The 20774-nt window shown below is 47.8% G+C and overlaps 1 protein-coding gene across 1 annotated transcript in view; it reads right to left on the bottom strand.

The window, feature by feature from the left end:
* itga11a (integrin, alpha 11a) overlaps window positions 1-20774 on the bottom strand; it is a 124741-nt gene that overhangs the window by 21357 nt on the left and 82610 nt on the right. Inside the window, exons 15-23 of the mRNA XM_055661444.1 lie at window positions 19513-19643; window positions 18195-18361; window positions 16715-16857; window positions 14291-14401; window positions 9656-9741; window positions 8205-8346; window positions 5178-5276; window positions 1166-1242; window positions 390-479 (exon numbers count right to left, since the gene is read on the bottom strand). Of these exons, the coding sequence (XP_055517419.1) occupies window positions 390-479; window positions 1166-1242; window positions 5178-5276; window positions 8205-8346; window positions 9656-9741; window positions 14291-14401; window positions 16715-16857; window positions 18195-18361; window positions 19513-19643 (1046 nt within the window). The remainder of the gene's footprint in view (window positions 1-389; window positions 480-1165; window positions 1243-5177; window positions 5277-8204; window positions 8347-9655; window positions 9742-14290; window positions 14402-16714; window positions 16858-18194; window positions 18362-19512; window positions 19644-20774) is intronic.

Genomic DNA, 20774 nt, shown 5'->3' on the forward strand with positions numbered 1-20774 from the left:
GGTCATTGACTATGTTGGCTGCTTTTCGAGGCAGTGTGATCTAGAGATGGCGTTGATGGGAAGGGCAGAGCGGTGCGGTGGGTTGCTTTGCTATATGGACTGGAATACATTCACAACTCTTGCAGTCTTGGGCTGAGCAGTTGCCACACCAAGCTGCGAGACCTCTGGTTAGGATACTTTCCTCGCTGCATCTGTAGAGATTGGTAAGGGTCACGATAGACATGTTGAATTTCCCTTATTTTACTGAGGAGGTATAGGCGTTGGCGTGCATCTTGGATGGAGCATCAATGTGAATGTGAATGGACCAAGACAAATGGTTGGTGCTATCTACACCTAGGAACCAGTGTTCAGAATGAAGCGGGATCATGGAGAGAGATACTAACACATACCGAGTGAGGAGGAGATCTGCTTGATATCGCACAGGAACGTAGAGATGGTACACATTGTCCTGGAGAGTTTCTTCCGCTTCTTCACTATCACTGAACACGAGAAATAAGGAGAGTGCAAGTTAGGTAACCGCGGGCAACCTTCCAAATGAAACTCCCAAAATGCCCAATGGCACTGCGTGTGTGACTGGGAGCACTAGTGATGGAACCAAACGGAGTAAGCTGCATGTGGATACACCAACATTCCTGACCTCACCCTAACATCAGACAGCTGGCAAGCTGCCTGTCCCGCTTTTTGTGTCTATCTTGGGTTTAAACCAGCATCTGCAGTTCCTTCCTGCACAAGCCTTTTATCAGCTTATACTTTTAGAAGGCAGAGGCTGTTTTCAAAACATTATTGCTGCTAGGTTCAAGCTAAACTGTGCATTTCACGTAGGTTTAAACTGAATTCAGTTCAGCAGTTTCAGTTTAGTTTATTGTCACGTGTACCGAGGTGCAGTGGAAAGCTTTCACCATACATTTCATTCAGGTTTAAACTGTATTCAGTTCATACATTTCGTGTACGTTTAAACTGAACTTTCTGAACGATAGATGGCGTTTAAGAGGCTTTCAGACAGGCAGATAGACGTTCAGAGTATAGAGGAATATGGCTCATGTGCAGGCAGTGAGTTCAGTTTAACTTGGCATTGTTTTTGGCTCACACATAGTTCCTGTGCTGCGCTGTTCTATGTTCATCTAACCGTGCATTTCACGGAACACATTTGTCAAGCATACGTCACCTGCTGGCAGTCAGGGTCAGCTCCACATTGTCCAGGAAAACGGAACGGCTGAACTCAAACTCCAGGCGAAAGGCCACCTGCAGAGAGCAGAAAGACACATCAGCTGGCAAACGGAGAGGTGAGGTGGCCAGTCGCAGTGTACCAGTCCTGCCACCAACCAATTGGGTACAGACACAACATTGAGGCCACTTCCCAGCTAACACTGATGCTGTTGGAATCAAGGGATATGGGGAGAAGGCAGGAACGGGAGGGGGGGGGACTGATTCTGGATGATCAGCCGTGATCATATTGAATGGCAGTGCTGGCTCGACGACCTCCACCTCCTTCACCTATTTTCTATGTTTGTCCAATCTCTCTACCTCCCTCTCACGTCCCTCATAAAAAAACTTCCCTCACCAGAGTTTCCAGATGTAATTTAATTTTTTTTTTGTTTTTTTGGAAAGATTGGTTGAATTATGGACTTGAAAGGGTCTGCGTCAGCAGCTGAGATGAAGCTTGATCAGTGCAGGAGCAGAGGCTGCCTCTTGTCACCACGGTTTCCACTTGCTGACTTATCTGCTCTCTGGCACTCGTTAAGGCTCCCGTTGCCACGCACTTACATTCTTCGGCTCTGATCACTTGTAACTCAATCCAGAGACAGGATTGTGTTTGTGCCGCAGACTTTTGTCATTCCTCAGTCGCCCCAAACCAACAATAATGGAAATTTCTGGTAACTCCCTGTGTGCCGAGGACCCCAGTCATCGTAGGGAGGTTGACTTCACATTTGCGATCAGCACTAAACCAATTCATATCCCTCCCAGGCATTCCTGTTCCTTTTCACCATTCAGGTGGTGATCCTTTACACTCACTCAGTGGCCGTTGGTGCCAGCATCTCCGGTTAACAATTTAGTGACAAGTGTTGAAATCATAGTCATAGAGTGATAGTGTGGAAACAGGCCCTTCGGCCCAACTCGCCCATACCGGCCAACATATCCCAGCTACACTAGTCCCACCTGCCTGCATTTGGCCCACGTCACTCCAAACCTGTCCTATCCATGTAGCTGTCTAACTGTTTCTTAAACGTTGGGATAGTCCCTGCCTAAACTACCTCCTTTGGCAGCTTGTCCCACACACTCACCACCTGTTGTATGAAAAGGTTACCCCTCAAATTCCTATTAAATCTTTTCCTCTTCACCTTAAACCTATGTCCTCTGATTCTCTAGTCACCTATGCCGGGCAAGAGACTCTGTGCATCTACCTGATCTATTCCTATCATGATTTTATACACCTCTATACGATCACTCCTCATCTTCCTGCATTCCAAGGAATAGAGTCCCAGCCAACTCAACCTCTCCCTATATCTCAGGCCCTCTAGTCCTGGCAACATCCTTGTAAAGTCTCACTGTAGAGCTGGGAAATTAAATAATCGGTTGCCATGACAGCTGGATAGTGGTGGAAAGCCCATCAAGTTACCTCATGGTCTCCAGTGAGGAAGGGAGGTGTTTACCACTAGTCTCACCCAGCGTGGCCTGTTGCTGAAACCAGACCCACAGTGGTGTCATCTCTAAACTGCCCTGCAAAATGGTCTAACAAACCGTTCAATTATGATATAAGCAATAATAGAACGAGCAGAAGAATAAACACATACCTGGCACTTAACTTAAACACGGCAAGCTTGCTGTTAGACCCATGTTTAGTTTAGTTACTGTAGATGGTTATGCATGCAACCATATATGTAACTACCTCATTATCATATTGACCCTCCCACACTTTGTAGTATAACTGTAGTATCTGCATGTTCCCTCCCTGTTAGGTTCCAGTACGTGTGTAGACCAGTTGTGGTTAGTACTGGAACGTGTGTGAGTAGTGTTGAATAAAGACTTAGTTAAAGGACTAAGGCTGACGACTAGTTTCCTTTACATGGTGTCAGAAGTGGGATGGGGTTTTGGGTTCTCCTGCTCAACGACTCATGTCTCGTGTCCTCCGCCCACCTATGCCAATCTCTCAGCAGTCGCTGATCCCTGTGGTTCGCCCCCCTGATGCGGTCCACCGCCGTATCTCTCAACGCCATGAGATCCAGCGCCGGTCCCATGACAAGTCTTGCCGCCCTCTGCCTTCCCTTTCCGCGGGTCAGGTCGTCCGCATGCAGACACCCACCGGGTCTTCCAAGCTTGCAACTGTTGTAGGGTTTGCTGACTCGCCCCGTTCATATTTAGTGGATTACAAGGGTACTGTGTACCGTCGCAGTCGCCAACATCTGTTGGCTGTCAGTGAGCCTGCTCCCCCGATTCCCTTCCCGGAGACGTCCTCTCCATGGCCTGTCTTTCCTCCTCGGGTTGTGCCACCAACCCCTGTTGTAGTTCGTGACCCTGATCTGCCTACTTCTGTGCCTCCTGGTTTCTGTTCTCCTGCCGGTGCATCTCCTCCCCGATTTTCACCTGTCAGTTCTCCTACTTCATCATCCCCTTCTCGTTCGTCTCTCAGCCCGCCGGTTTCTAGTCCTCCACCTGTTTTGCTGCCTGTTCCATTTCCCCGTTCTTCTCTGCCCCCGCCTTCCTCTTTGGGGGAGGGGAGTGAGGGTGCTGTACGGACCCGCTCTGGCAGAGTTGTGCGGGCCCCAGATCGGTATGGCGATTATGCTTAGTTTTAAGATGTTCGATAACTGTTATTGTTGTTATGTGCAGGTCTGTATAATCACCCTGCTGCTGCAGTTTATCTTACGGGAAGGGATGTAGATGGTTATGCATGCAACCATATATGTAACTACCTCATTATCATATTGACCCTCCCACACTTTGTAGTATAACTGTAGTATCTGCATGTTCCCTCCCTGTTAGGTTCCAGTACGTGTGTAGACCAGTTGTGGTTAGTACTACACACTAGGGACAATTGACAATCTTTACTGAGGCTGATTAACCTACAAACATGTATGTCTTTGGAGTGTGGGAGGAAACTGAAGCTCCTGGAGCTGTCTGTATGCAGGAATGTACAAACTCCGTACAGACAGCAGCCACAGTCAGTATCGAACCCAGGTCTCTACCTTACTCTGCCGTGCCGCCCATTTTGAGAACTTTCAAATTCTACTGAAGGAATGTCCTCCAGATCCTGCCCATAGCCAAGTGTAATGGAGACACCTGTCAGGACAAGGCAGCCGGCCTGACCGACCCTCATTTACCACCCCAGACCACTAGTCACAGCAGCCATAGTGTATACCATCCACACTGTTACACACCACACCTACTGCAACTGCACCGAGCAAACTCGTAGACTATACCACCAAGTGAAACTAGCCGCTCACCATTTATATTGTCACTGCTTCACTGTTACTGGGTGTAAATCCTGATACTCCCTCCCAATTGCCACCTTCAACATGAATGACAGCAGTGGTCGTGGAAGCGGCTCACCTCCAGCTTCTCTAGGCCACTAATCCTGGCCTTGCCTCCAGCATCTGATTAGGACCAACAGCTCTCATTGATCTTGCTCCTTCATTAATAGTCTAAACGTTCCAAGTTCCACTCTGGGAGTTTGTTTGTAGGTTAAATGGCTTCTGTAAATTGTCTCTAGTTTGCAGGATAGAACTAGCATGTGGATGGTTGCTAGTTAGTATGGACTTGGTGGGCCGAAGAGCCTGTTTCCATGCTGTATCTCTAAACTAAACTGGTGTCATTTTATCCTCCAGGTGAGAAACTAAACCATGGGTCTATCTTCTCTTTCAGATGGATGTAAATGAACTCATGGCCTCTATTGGAAGGCCGCAGGGGCTGTTTCACTGATGTCCGGGCCAAAATTTATCCTTCCTTTCTTGATACTATAAAAAATCCAATTGGTCATCGTCATGTTCTTGTTAGTGAGATCTGTGTTACCCATACAATGGTGGCTACATTTCAACAAAGCATTTCACGGCTTGGATGGGTATCGAACTCTCCACCATCGACGGGACCTACAGGAAGCATTGTCTCGAGAAGGCAGGTGGCATCATCGAAGACCCATGTCACCCAAGCCAGGGGGTTAAGACAAGAGCAAAGCCTCCTACCTTGGATTGGGAGCGGAACACTGGGTAAGCCACTGTGCAAACTTTGCTGTTGTTCCATTTTTCCAAAACGTTGCAGTCAATTCTCACGTCAGCTTCGTCCTGTAACGAGAGAGGGAAAATAATGTTTCCCTGCAATTACCTCACACGTTTGTTGTCCACCAGTCATCTGGCACCTCTTCTGGGGCCAAGGATTTGAAGGGTTCTGTCAGTTCCTCAGCAATCTCCTCCCTCAGCAGGCTGCGGTACATCTCAAAGGCCCTGGGGATTTATCCACCTTTAAGCCCACTAAGACATCTAATTCCTCCTCCACTTCTGAGATAATTTGTTCTAGAGTTTCAACTTGTTCCTTTCAATGATGTTGTTGTTCTCCATGGTGAAACCCATCATAATTGAGCAACAGATAGGAAGTGTGCAGTGAGGAACTGCAGATGCTAGTTTATACTGAAGATAGACACAAAATGCTGCGTAACTCAGTGGGTCAGGCAGCATCTCTGGAGAAAAAGAATAGATCCCCCTATAACTACAGTCCTCAGATCCAGGCAACATCCCGGTAAATCTAAGGTAGACAAAGGTGCTGGAGAAAGTGAGCGGGTGCAGCAGCATCTATGGAGCGAAGGAAATAGGCAATGTTTCGGGCCGAAACCCTTCCGGGTTTCGGCCCGAAACATTGCCTATTTCCTTCGCTCCATAGAAGCTGCTGCACCCGCTGAGTTTCTCCAGCACTTTTGTCTACCTTTGATTTTCCAGCATCTGCAGTTCCTTCTTAAACTCCCGGTAAATCTCCATGCCCAGACCTATGAAGGCAAGCAAACCACATGGCTTCTTCCAACACTCTATCCACCTGCAGTGTCACTTGCAAAGAACTACAAATATGATCCCTGGATCTCTCTGTTAATCAACTTCCCTTCATGCCCCTTCCATTTTCTGTGCATGCCTATACTTATCTGCCTTCCCCAAATCACTGACCATTGAGACAAATAAGTGAAAACCTTCACTGTAAATCCAATAAATAGCAATATTATAATTCTCATTCACTTTGTCTGGTCCTGGTGTGATTCTCTGATAACAATGAAGGAACAACGATATCTTTCCAAGGCAGAAGATAGACACAAAACGCTGGAGTAACTCAGCGGGACAGGCAGCATCTCTGGGGAGAAGACAAAGGGTGACGTTTTGGGTCGAGACCCTTCTCAGGCAGGATGGGTGGGATTATCCCACGTGGGGAGTAAAGGCTATCATGGAGCAGCTAGGCCGAATGGCCTGGTGTTGTGCTTTACCGCTATGTTTGCAACCATTGGAACTTGGTGAGCCTGTAACTGAACCTTGGGCTTGGTACAGTTCTGTCAAATGTGCAGTATCGGTGTTGTAAAACTGTAGAGTGCAATATTCAATGCAGCAGCTGCTTCTGATAGTGGAACAGTCAATTAATTAGCACTCGCATAAAACTTCCCAGACCAATCCACAACGCATCGTCTCACATTACCCAGTTATTGGCAAGGGCCATTGAATAATTATCATCAATTGTGTGAAGTTAAGTTATCTTAAAGCTACTTTAGTCTTTAGACACACAGTGTGGAAAAAGGCCCTTCGTCCCACTACGTCCATGCCGATCAAAGATCCACCCCGTACACTATCCTATACACTGGGTCACAGGGAGATCATGCAAACTCCACACAGATAGCAAGGTCAGGATCGAACCCGGGTCTCTGATGCTGTAAGGCAGCAGCATTACCAGCTGCGCCACCGTGCTGCCCTAAATGTCGTGTATGGGCAAGGCCCCGAATAGGCAAATCATACAATACTCTATCTCGGTAACTCATGACAATAATAAATCAATACTAACACCAACGAGGCAAAATTAGAGCAAAGGAAGTCCTTAAGGAATGACTTTAGTTTAACTCGGTGTGGAAATAAGCCCTTTGGCCCACCGAGTCCGCACTGACAACGATAACCTGTACACCAACACTATCCTACACACTAGGAACAATTTACCAAACTCAATTAACCTACAAACCTGTACATCTTTGGAGTGTGGGAGGAAACCGGAGCGCCTGGAGAAAACTAACGTGGTCACAGGGAGAAAGAGCATACTCCGTACAGGCAGCACCCACAGTCAGGATCGAACCTGGGTCTTTGGCACTGTGAGGCAGCAACTTTAATGCTGTGCCATCTGTATGCCATCTTTAAGGATGTGAGGGAGAAGCTAAGGGGTAACAGGCAGTGACTGACTTTGGGTTAAGAGAAAGAGTAGCCAGGCTGCCCAGTGATGTGGTTTGCTGGCCCACCCACCACTTGGGCTCAGCCAAGTGGCTTCTCTTGGTGATTTCTCAGCCGTGGATGTCAGGTCTCCTTGTGGAGTTTGGATGGGATCCCAGACAAGCTGAGGTGGCTTTAAAAAAAGTAATACTGTAGGCCATAGAAGTGTACAAAATATTGGAACTGGTTACAAATAGTCATCATCTTTGTCAGAGAACTGTTTAATCATTCAAGGTCAAACTGACTTTGCTCAGGAATGTGAACACAGTCCAGGCCAGAGGTGAGCATGAGTTTGTGCCCCGGGGCCTTTAGGACTGAGGATTTTTCATTTTGTTTTTCGTTGCTCTACACTGAGGAACATAATGTCCCTGTCCCACTTAGGAAACCTGAACGGAAACCTCTGGAGACTTTGCTCCCCACCCAAGGTTTCCGTGTGGTTCCCGGAGGTTCCTGGAGGTTTTTGTCAGTCTCCCTACCTGCTTCCACTACCTGCAACCTCCGGCAACCACCTGCAACCTCCGGGTGAATTATTTCGAAATCCAGCGGCGATAAAAAAAATGTTGTGACACTTGAAAAAACACAGTGCATCATACGTCACCACCGCTTCACGCCGTGTAGATTTCGGTGTCCTGATAGGTCAGTCAATGATGCTGGCAGTTGCCAAAAAAAATCGACAAGTGGGTCAGGCCCCTTAGTGAAGGGGGGGGGGGGGGGGGGGGGGGAGGGGGGGGGGGAGGGAGGGGGGGGGGGGGTTAGAGAGAGGCCACTCACCTTCTGTGCCAGAGTTGCGAACTGCAGGTTCCTGGAGAAGGTGATGTTGAGGATGGTGCTGTAGGCATTCTCCCTCTTGTTCTCCAGCCAGACATCCAGAGTCAGCCTCCTCCGAGTGTCTTCAACAGTGAAGGGATACTGGCTGAAAAAGACCCAAGCCATGGGTTGGTGGGAAGGCACGTCACGGATGGTCTCACTGCATTCTTAATGCGTCTCACGTGAAGCGGCTCAAACTCCAAACGTCAAACTTCTCCAACAACTCCAGCCAACGTGCTGTCAGCCTTCACAACTCCAAATGGGAAAAGCCCTGGCGATCTCCTGGATCTCATATACCCATGGCAACAGGCCCTTCGGCCCATTCAGTTTATACTGGCCATCAAGCACTTTACACTAATCCTACAGTGATCCAATGTTATCCTCCCCACATTCCCATCAACATCTACATTCTACAACTCACCCACACATGAGACTAGTACACCACCTCTAGTATAACCTTTGGTCTGTCAGTTCCTTCTGTAAGTGGAAACTAAGGCTGCAGTTTGGATTAGGGAAGAAGACACAGAGAGCTGCAGTAACTCAGCAGATCGGGCAGCATCTCAGGAGAATATTCATAGGCGACGATCCCAGTTGGGACTTTTCTTCAGACTGAGTCAAGGTAGTCTGATGATGGGGCCCTGACCCAAAATGCCACCTATCCATATTCTCCTGAGATGCTGCCTGACCCACTGAGTTACTCCAGCACTCTGTGTCTTCTTGTGTAAACCAGCATCTGCAATTCTTTGATTCTACAGTTTGGATAACCCAGTTCCCAATTCTAAAGTGGAGACACAAGTGACTGCAAATGCTGTAATATTGAGTAAAACACAAAGCGCTGAAGGAACTCTGCGGGTCGGGCAGCATCTATGGAGGGAAATGGACAGGCAATGTTACAACACAAGACCCATGTTTAGACTGAAGAAGGGTCCCAATATGAAATGTCATATGTCCTTTTCCCAATTTACACATACCTATACTGCCTGACTCACTGAGTTCCACCAGCACTTAGTGTTTTGCTCCTAATTCTATAGGTACAGCAAGAATCCAGGACTGTTTGGGTGAACATGACATCCCCATTTGAGCTCCATGCCACCAGTGGACTGTGGAGTAGGTCGAGAACTTGCTTACCCCAACATTACCCAGCGGCCCAACGTACACCTGGCTCAGGTGGGCAATGCAACAGCCTCTGTAGTGAAGCCCACACCCACACCCACACCCAAGTCAAATAACCTCAAGATTCCCACTGTGTTCACGTAGGGATAAAGGCGTGATTTAGTTCCACAAGGCAGTGGGACTGAGCGTGTCGGCACCTTTAACGAGGGGGGAAAAGGGGAGAAAGACTCAAAGTCTCGGTGGTGGAGCCTCCTCGATTCGTCGTATCGTTACGTTGAAACACGTGGTGACTCGCTACTCACCTGGAACCGTGAATGCCAGTGCGAGCTCGTATGACCAGGTCGGGAACGCAGTGTTCGTCCTCACCACAGTCGTTCCAGAAGCTGAGCTGCGTTGGGACCAAGAACAAGCAGTAAACCCCACCGTTCTCCATCAATGACACCATTGGGTGCCATCCATCCTGCCAGAGGATCTTGGCTGGGAATAAGCTCATGGATTCACAGGACAATCGCCTTTCAACGGGCAAGGTGGCACGGAGCTGCCCTGTACCAAAGATTCATGCACTTCATGGTTGAACCCCATCGACTCTCCTACCCACCCCTTCCACTTCTCCAGAGACCAAGCAGCGGAGTCTGAGTCAAAACGTCACTTGTCCCTTCCTTCTGCAGATGCTGCCTGACCCACTGTGTTAGTCCAGCACTTTGTGTATCACGAGTTAGCAAATGGAGACATTTTGGAACACAAGATTTGTTGGAACGTCATGATAGACTATCTGTAAAAGCTCTGACAATTAACATTAAGATGGAAAGCTGTGCCATAATGTAGCACCTGCCATGATGCTCCAGCACATCTTGCATTTCAGAAGTTCCCCAGTTGCTGCACTCACCGTTGCAACGTTGGAGCCAAGATGGGCAAATTGTGCACTGTAGTTATTGTGAGGCATTTTGGGCCCCATGTCTGGGGAAGGATGTGCTGGTGATGGAGAGGGTCCCGAGGAGGTCTACAAGAGTGATCCCAGGAATGATTGGGTTAACATGTAATGAGTGTTTGACGGCACTGGGCCTGTACTCGCTGGAGTTTAGAAGGATGAGGGGTCACCTTATTGAAAATTACCGAATAGTGAAAGGCTCGAATAGACTAGATGTGGAGAAGATCTTTCCTCTAGTGGGAGGGTATAGGAGCAGAGGCCATAGGACTGACCTTAAGAAAGGACATGAGGAGGAGTTTATTTCGCCAGAAGGTATTGATTCTGTTTAATTCATTCTCACAGACAGATGTGGAGGCCAAGTCAATGGATATTTTTAAGGTGGAGATTGACAGATTCTTGATTCGTAAGGGTGTCGGGGGGTATGGGGAGAAGGCAGGAGGATGGGGTTTTAAGGGAACAATAGATCAGCCATAATTGAATGGCGGAGTAGACTTGATGGGCCGAATGACCTAATTCTGCAGAAAGACGATACATGATGATAAATGAGCCATTTACAGTGTAATGTACAGTGTGCATGATGTTTATGCAAGGGAAAGCCAACAAGGGCCGATCAAGGATAGTTCAAAGGTCACCAAGAGGTAGATAGAGGAAGGACCAGTCGATGATCTCAACTGAGGAATAAATATGGGCAGAACATCTGGGAGGGTCCTTTGGAAGATACATAGATACATAGACAATAGGTGCAGGAGTAGGCCAGTCGGCCCTTCAAGCCAGCACCGCCATTCAATGTGATCATGGCTGATCATCTACAATCAGTACCCCGTTCCTGCCTTCATCCCGTATCCCTTGTTTCCACTAGCCCTAAGAGCTATATCTAACTCTCTTTTGAATGCATCCAGCGAATCGGGCTCCACTACCTTCTGTGGCAGAGAATTCCACAAATTCACAACTATCTGGGTGAAAAGGTTTTTCCTCATCTCAGTTCTAAATGGCCTACCCCTTATTTTTAAACTGTGGCCCCTGGTTCTGGACTCCCCCAACATCGGGAACACGATTCCTGCATCAAGCCTGTCCAATCCCTTAATAACTTTATATGTTTCTATAAGAGGACTCTCTATAAGATGACTGGGCTCAGTGTAACATTGCATCGAAGCATCACTCCAACAACATGTGCTCAACTCCTGACTGCATGACCTGCTGAGTGAGAGATGGGAGCGATGTGGCTTTCTGCTGGGGCTGGGCAGGACCCTCTCAGTGGCCGGCAAGAGGTGGGAAGGAGAGGATAGGACTGCAGTGATGGCAATGGCCTCACTGCTGCCTCCGGGACCTGCATTGAACTCCAGGCCAACGTTACTGGACCTCAGTTCAAGTTCACAAGTTGAATGCTTCGCTGTCTCCAGGATGATGCAGCTTGCAGTGCACAAAGGGTTAACAAGCTACTGTGTAGTGAGGATAAGGTACACAGTACTTTAAACCATTATATGCTGCAGTTGAAGTGTTATACGTGGATATACCCTGGTGTTACATTTGAGTTAAGATTAGTCAACTCAGCTCAAAGTGGAACCAGACCCTGGATTTTCCGTACGGAATTGTGCCGCACCAGAGGGGGCTTATAAATAGAGAGCTCTCGGGGGAGTGATTAGAGAATGCAGACTACAGAAGCCATGTCAGACGCGAGTCAGAATCCTCCGTGAACTCAGCCACTGGAAGAGGGGTGAAGATTCAGAGCTGGATGATTGCCCAGGCTGATAAACCTGCTTGATGCACATCAGACTCTGGATTCAGAGGCTCCCAGTCAACCGGTAGTCTGGTGCCTGGGGTATTGTGGAGAGTGTTCCAGCCCAGCTGGGGGTGAGGACGGGGGCAGTGAAGAGGGAAGCACCTGCCTCGAGACTGAGGTCCTGCTTTGAACAGCATCCAAGTGTTGAAGTCACTGTGCACTCCTTCCGCCAAAGTACACAATCCATCTCTCCTTGTGCAAGCCAGAGAGACAGATTGAAATGTTGTGATGGGATACACCATTGATAGAGACCAGAGTTTGAGCTCCCTTACAGAGTACACTATGTGACCAAAGTTTGTGCCCAGCTGCACAGCCGTGTCAGATTTATTGTTGAAAACAGTGAGCTAGCTGTCAGACACAGAGAATCCTCCTTAAACTAATTGCATGCTGTGCACATGAATTTATTTTTACACAATGCATCAGAAGTCATAGGAGCAGAATTAGGCCATGCAGCCCATCAAGTCTACTCCACCATTCAATCATGGCTGATCAACCATTCCCTCTCAACCCCATACTCCTGCCTTCTCCCCATAACCCCGACGCCAAAAAGGGCCTGTCCCACTTGGGCGACCTAATCCACGAGTTCTGGCGAGTTTGCCCTCGACTCATACTCGCAGCGTGGTCGACCTGAGGTCGTAGGAGGTCTTCGTAACTTTCCTTCATGCTCGAGAGCGGTCTCCGCGTACTCAAGGCCTCAGCCAGGTCACGGCGGTTTTTTTCAACATGTTAAAAAATGCCCGTGAGTAAAAAAAGGTTGCCATGGAAAAAGTCGATATTTTTTTTACTCGTAGGTTTAGTTGTAGTAGGCCGTAGTAGGTCGGCATGTTAGTCGTAGGTAATCGAAGGTAGTCGTAGCTAGTCTTCAACAAAGTCGAAGGAGGTCTTCAACGTCATTTTTTCAAACTTTTCTAAACTCGCCAATTTGTTCGCCCAAGTGGGACTGCCCCTTTACTACTCAAGAACTTGTCAATCTCCGCCTTAAAAATATCCATTGACTTGGCCTCTGCAACCTTCTGTGACAATGAATTCCAGATTCACTACCTTCCGACTAAAGAAATTCCTCCTCATCTCCGTTCTAAAGATATGTCCTTTTATTCTGAAGCTATGCCCTCTGGACCTAGTCTCTCCCACTAGTGGAAACATCCTCTCCGCATCCATTATATCTATGTCTTATTCATTAAAAGCTTATTAGTTACATTAAAAATCGGGTACTAACATCAACAGCAAGGCCGGACCAAGGGCCCTACCCACTCGAATCAAACCATTAGAGCTGCTGGTGAAACAGAGCCGGAAACATGGTTCAATCCTGACCTTGGATGCTGTCTGTGTGGAGTTTGCACGTTCTCCCAAGTGACCACGTGAGTTTCCTCAGGGTGCTCCAGCTTCCTCCCACATCTCCAAGATTAGCCACTGTAAATTGTCCCGTATGTGTGATTGTCCCAGAGTGAGCAAATGGGATAACATACCAGCCTGGCATCACTGGTCCACCAGCTGAACTACCACACCTACTGTTACTGCCAGATTTCTTGGTGCAGCAACAACCTAAGTATGTTTGCGACAATCCATTTAATATTTTTAACAAGATAATAACACTCCATCAACATCTGAGCAGCGCTGTACAGTTCTGCCTGTGTATTAAACAAGACTTTGGTGCCTTCCCACACAGTGGGAAACTTTGATTCTGCTGTGTGAAGATGTTTTATGTCAAATTCTATAGTGTGTGTTCTTTATACCCTTTCTGGCTTAATCCCTCCCTTCACCACCTCCAGTTTAAATTCCAGTTGGAATATTTTGGAGGACCCAAGAACCAACAAACCTCAATTAGGACAATAAATAAAGACCCACTCTAGGAACCACATTTTATTTAGTTTAATTTAGAGATACAGCGCTGAAACTGGCCCTTCGGCCCACCCAGTCCGCGCCGACCCGCGATCACCATCCTAGCCCTATCCTACACACATTAGGGACAATTTACAATTTTTACCAAAACCAATTAACCTACAAACCTGTACATATTTGGACTGTGGGGGGAAAACCGGATCACCCGTGGAAAACGCACGCAGTCACGAGGAGAACGTACAAACTCCGCGCAGACAGCACCCGTTGTCAGGATCGAACCCGCGTCTCTGGCGCTGTAAGGCAGCAACTCTACCGCTGTGCCACCGTGCCGCCGCTGTGACTCAGGTGTACAGGCCACGTGATAACACACTTGGACCACACTCTACCCACCGTGCTTCTGGTTGATGTCGGCCATCCGTCATCCAAAACTGGGCCATATTCGGGGTCGACGAGGCCAAAGTCCAGTATGAATCCTATGGGTTTCACATAATCCATTGTATCCTGGGACAAGCAAAAGAAAGCCTGATGTTAGCCAAGAAGGGGAGATATTAGAAACAATACTTGGAATGTTATAATGATTCTGTATATTCTCAGGGTGTAGCGAATACTAGGGGAGCAAGATACAGTCTGGACAATTTCCTCAACACAACCCATCACCAATTTGTCATGGGTAATTGGACATGGAATCATAAAGCATGAAACAGTCCTTTAGCTTACCAAGTCCAGGCCAGCAACTGAATATCAATCTACACTAATCCCATTTTCTGGCACACAGCCCTTGGTGTTTTGTGCCATTGAAATTCACAATGAGTTGGACATCGATCGAAAATGGATTACATTGTGTTAAAGTGTTGAATGATTCCTGCATTAACGATGTTACGGACAACAAATAGTTTTGTCTACATCCCCTCCAGGAATAAATCAATTATAATTAACTATCTTTGAAAGGATTTTGGGTGGCGCAGTGGTAGAGTTGCTGCCTTACAGCGCCAGAGAGCAGAATTCGATCCTGACTACGGGTGCGGTCTGTTCGGAGTTTGTACGTTCTCCCTGTGACCGCGTGGGATTTCTCTGGGTGCTTCGGTTTCCTCCAATATTCCAAAGACGTACAGGTTTGTTGGTTAATTGGCTTTGGTAAAGATTGTAAATTGACCCTAGTGTGTAGGACAGTGCCAGTGGAAGGGGTGGTCACAGACTCAGTGGGCCGAAGGGCCTGTTGCCATTCTGTATCTCTGAAGTGTAAAAGTGATTGTTGGTGTAGTGGAAGAGGTAAGGGCAAAGTTTTATCGCTGGAGATGAGGTGACTCGATGGGGGAAGGAAGCCGTACTGGAAAGACAAAGCAGAGCCTGCTTCCAACAGCTGTATGGGATGCTGCAGAAAACACATCTGGAATAATGCGTGCAAAAGATGTGAGAAAGAGTGCCAATAAAAAAAAAGTGCGAGGACTGCAATGAGGTAGGTGGGGAGAATGCAGAAACAAGGATATGCTGATTGACAAAAAAAACCACAAAGCGCTGGAGTAATGTAGTGGGTCCAGGCAACATTACTGGAGAACATGGATCGGTGAATTATTGGGTCAAGACCATTCTTCAAACTGGTTGGGAGCAGAGGGGTAAGATTAAACTCTAGTTTAAATTCCACCTCCAGTTTAAATTCCATTTGGAATATTTTGGAGGACCAAGAAACCAAGAACCAAGATAGCTGGAAGAGAGGAAGGGCAGGACAAATCATGATAATAGTCTGAGGAAGGGTCCTGACCTGAAATATCACCCATCCTTGTTCTTCAAAGATGCTGCCTGACCCGCTGAGTTACTCCAGCACTTTGCGTCTACCTTTGGTAATAGGTGAACACAGGCGAGCGGGGGGGGGTGGGGATTGGGGGGGGGGGGGGGGGGGGGGCGTTTGTTAGGCAGATGGTTGGACAAAGGTCACAGATGAAAAAAATCAGGTGTGAGACAAAAGGATTGAATCGTGAATCCTGTTGCCTGAGGAAGGAATGTAGGGGGAGGGGAGAAATAGGCGCAACTCCAGGTGGGGCGCAGGGGAGGGGAAGAAAAGGGGGCGTGGGGGAACGGGGGTTGTTAGAGGTTACCTACAATTGGAGAATTCAATGTTCATACCATTGGGTTGTAAGCAACACAAGCAGAATGTGAGGTGCTGCTCCTCCAGGCTTCACTCTGACAATGGATGATGCCCAGGGCAGTAGATTGGGAGATTGGGGATAAATACAAGAATGATCCCGTGGATGACTGGGTTAACATATGATGAGCATCTGACGGTACTCAGCCTATGATCGCTGGAGTTCAGAAGGGGGAACCTCATTGAAACTTACTGAATAGTGAAAGGCCTGGATAGTGTGTATGTGGAGAGGATGTTTCCCATAGTAGGATGATTTAGGACCAGAGGCTATAACTTCAAAATAAAAGGACGTACCTTTAGAAAGGAGATGAGGACAATAGACAATAGACAACAGGTGCAGGCGTAGGCCATTCGGCCCTTCGAGCCAGCACCGCCATTCAATGTGATCATGGCTGATCATCCCCAATCAGTACCCCGTTTCTGCCTTCTCCCCATATCCCCTGACTCCGTTATTTCTTTGATCAGAGGGTGATGAATCTGTGGAATTCATTGCCACAGACGGCTGTGAAGGCCAAGTCATGGGATAGCAGGCAAAGAGTCACTTTGATCTGGCACCATCTTGCTGGAGAGCAGCGTAAATGGGCCAGGTTGTTGGCGTGGAATTGGTAGGCCGAATGGCCTGTTTCCGTGCTCTATCTACGCATATATAACGCATGCCAAAGTCCGGTACTTACGAGGACGTGGAAGTTGAATTGGTCGCAGGTCTCCAATTCGGGTTCCACGCTGATGTTGCTGTGAATGTACTTTTCAAAGTTGTCATCAAAGAGCGCTCTGGGTGTGAATCTTCGTTCGTTGATGGAAACATTGTACATAATGGCTACATTAAAAAAAAAAATCAAAAATGATCTTTCCATTGTCAGATTCAGACAGATTTCCGCAGTGTTCATTGAATTGTTCACTGACAAGGTGTGCATTTTCTCCACATGGCACCACTAAAGTGTCAAGCAAAGACCATCTCCTCAAGTTGAGAAGCTAGACCTCCATTGGCATTGAATGGCATTACCATCACTGAGATCCCACCCCCCTCCACCCCCACCCCAGTCCGCCATTCGATTATGGCTGATCTATTTTCCCCATTCTCCCGTCTTCCTCTTGTAACCCTTGACGCCCTTACTAATCATGAACCTATCAAACTCCGACTTTAAAATGCCCAATGACTTGGCCTCCACCACAGTCTGTGAGAATGAATTCCACACATTCACCACCCTCTCGCAAAATAAATTCCTCCTCATCTCCATCATCGTTGCTTCATCATCACTGGTTCCAGGTCCTGGAACTCCCTCCCACCACCACTCCGGGTGTCCCTCCAGCAGTTTAAGAGGCTTCCTCAACCTCCGTCGTCTCTAAGATGGACACAAAGTGCTGGAGTAACTTAGCGTGACAGGCAGCATCTCCGGATAGAAGGAATGAATGGGTGACGTTTCGGGTCGAGACCCTTGCTCTCAGTCAGAAGAAGAGTCTCGACCCAAAACGTCACCCATTCCTTCTATCCAGTGATGCTGCCTAACAGCCCTGTCCCACTGTACAAGTTCATTCAAGTGCTCACTCGAGTTAAAAAAAAAAAATCAAACTCATGGTAAGCACGTAGAATGAATGTAGCGGGTATGTCGGAGCTCGGGGATGCCCCTTAGCGGCTTGTAACGCTAACGGCAGGTAAGCTCGGGAAGACTCGTGAAGATTTTTCAACATGTTGAAAAATGTCCACGAGAGCCCCGAGTTCCTGCAAGCGGCCATTGCCATAAATCTCCGAGTTCGAATCAGGGCAAACTCGGGAGAACTCTTTGAATGAACTCGTACAGTGGGACAGGGGTTTAACCCGCTGAGTTACTCCAGCATTTTGTGTCTGTCTGTAATGTAACAGGAGCTTTCATGATATCAAAGGGTTAAATAATGGTTTGCACGGTGTTGGTTTGGGGCAAACACTGACTACAAGAGAGTGTTAACTGCTCCTTAAAATGGTCATGATTTCCATATGTAACTATCAGGACCTCTGTTGCCTCCTAGACTTGATTTGCATCATTGGATGGAGTTGGGAGTCTGGCTACCTTGACAGACTAGCTTCTCTAGTCTGCTCTTGATCGAACATACTGTAATGAGGTTGGCAGCTTGTCAAGTCAACAATAGATCCCTGCGCTGTGCGAACACCACACTCACCCAAGGTGTCGTTCTGAAGCCCAGGCGTTTTGGCTGTGACTGTAAAGCAGATGAGCATGGTCATACAGCTGCACTCTTTGTCGTTTCTCCGACAGTTCTTGTTGAAGATGTTGATCTTCGCTGGTTCGAATCTCATGCTGGCGTTGACCTGGATTATGCTACGAGCCCTGATGGTTAAAGAATGAGAACTAGCCGAGTTATTCAGCACCTGTGAAGCACCGAGGCACTAAGACATGCAGATGCTGGAATCTGGAGCAAAACATGGATACTGGAGTGTTACACAAAAAAGCTGGAGAAACTCAGCGGGTGCAGCAGCATCTATGGAGCGAAGGAAATAGGCAACGTTTCGGGCCGAAACCCTTCTTCGATACTGGAGTGTCTGAAGAAGGGTTCCAACCCAAATGTCACCTTTTCTTTTTCCCCAGAGATGCTGCCTGACCCTACTCCAGTATTTTGTGCTGGAGTAACTCAGTGGGCCAGGCAGCATGAGGTAGGAATGGATAGGCTATGTTTCGGATTGAGATCATTCTTGAGTCCCGACTGGACATGTTGCCTGTCCATTCCCTCCGCAGATGCTGCCCGACCCACTGAGTAACTCCAGCACTTTGTGTATTACCTATGAAGCGTCACTTTCTCCCGAACGGCGAGTCCACAGGAGACACAAGCTGTGTTGTGGGGCAGAGGACTCTTCATGTGGTTCTTGCTAAATGAACAAACGCCCCAGTAGTTTCAGAGAGGGACTTAGTTTAGTTTAGATATACAGCGCAGAAAAAGGCCCTTCGGCCCACCAAGTCTGTGCCGACCAAACTGATCACACTAGTTCTATCCTACACACTTGGGACAATATTACAGGAAAAAATTAACCTACAAACCTGCACGTTTTTGGATGTGGGATGAAAAGGGAGGAAACCCACACGTTCTGTACAGAGCACTCGTAGACAGGATTGATCGCGGGTCTCTGGCACTGTACGACAGCAACTCTTTCGCTGTGCCACTGTGCCATCCTGGCTGGACTTGCAGAAGGGAACACTGAAAATAGTAAATGCAACGGCTCCATGGATGCACCACACTGTGGAGCTCACGGCCATGAAACCTCTGCCCTGGGCAAGTGAGAGGAGGCATCTTCTCCAGAGATGCGCCTTGGACTGAAATTAATTTACTAATTGCAGCCCAGGAACCAAACTGCGAATCCTAGTCGATCCTTCTGGGATTGTGAAGAACTCAGGTTCCAGGGGGAAATGGTTGCAGTTGGACCAATGGTAAAATATGTGGCTGAATAAATCATCGGTTGAACTATGAGTAAATATATTGAACAAACCATAGCTGAATGGCGCTGCCAAGAGAACCGATTGCCAGATCCACCAGCCCGTCGTCATTCATGTCCAACTGTCCGTGGATACTGCGGCCAAAGTAGAGCAGGCCAGGACTGACCTCGGAGGCACCGATCCTCTGTAAAGCAGCAACCACAGAGAAAGGGGAAATGTGTTACGTTTGCCGAGAGTGAAGTGTCCCCCCGCAAAGCATCCGTTAGTTATAACGTGGATGACTGCTCACTGAGGCTTTTCCCCGGTGGTATCAATGCCATCCACCCAGTAACTGATGCTGCCCCGGCCTGGATGTCTACCCTTGATCTACAACTTAAGGCTGTGCACGCCATACGCAAGAAGGAGAAGAAGTTATAGCGGGAGGTTGTGGCAAGAGCAACATTGCAGTGCAACAATGAGGCCGATCAATGAACGAGGGGCATCTGTGTTTACAAAGGCCTGCAGGTGGGAGGTTCAGCACATGGTGTGGCCAGGGTGTCCAATGATTCCTGCAAAGCCTCTAATATAGAATAACTTTCATGCAGGAAGGAACTGCAGGTACTGGTCTAAATCGAAGATAGACACAAAATGCTGGTGTAACTCAGCGGGGCAGGCGGCATCTCTGGAGAGAAAGAATGGGTGAAATTTGGGGTCGAGACCATTCTTCAGACACTGAAGTCTGCCTGTCCTGCTGAGTTACTCCAGCATTTTGTGTCTGTCTTAGACCTTTCGAACAGTTTGACTGATTTCTCTGGTCTAATTGATGAAACAGAATCCCATTTTTAGTCAACAACTCCATTACCGTTGGCCTGAATAGAATAGAATAGTAGAATAGTTTCTTTATTGTCATTGTAACATGGGCCATGTACAACGAAATTTAAAATGTCAGCCAGTCAGTGCAGCATTCAAACATTTCTAAAGCTAACGAAACATCCACGGTAAAATAATAAAGATAAGCAATAAATAAAAAACACAGACAAAGCACGCATACACACCCAACCCTCCATCCTTCTGTCGATTTCACCGTTACCACAGTCCCTTAGTCTGTATCGCCCCTGCGTTCCTTGGCGGCCACATTTAGTGCTTTTATAGCAGTGGGGTAAAAACTGTTTTGTAGTCTATTTGTCCTTGTCCTTGTGGATGACTTGGGCGACATTTACACGACATCATTTACGTGGCACGACGCGCGCATGGTGTGTGGTGACGTAGGCAGTGACGAGCGGTCGCGCACGACACCCCAGGGTTTTGGGATGTACAAAATCTTTGCACGCCATCT

This window comes from Leucoraja erinacea, chromosome 33 (genome assembly GCF_028641065.1).
Source record: "Leucoraja erinacea ecotype New England chromosome 33, Leri_hhj_1, whole genome shotgun sequence".
NCBI classification, from domain to species: domain Eukaryota; kingdom Metazoa; phylum Chordata; class Chondrichthyes; order Rajiformes; family Rajidae; genus Leucoraja; species Leucoraja erinaceus.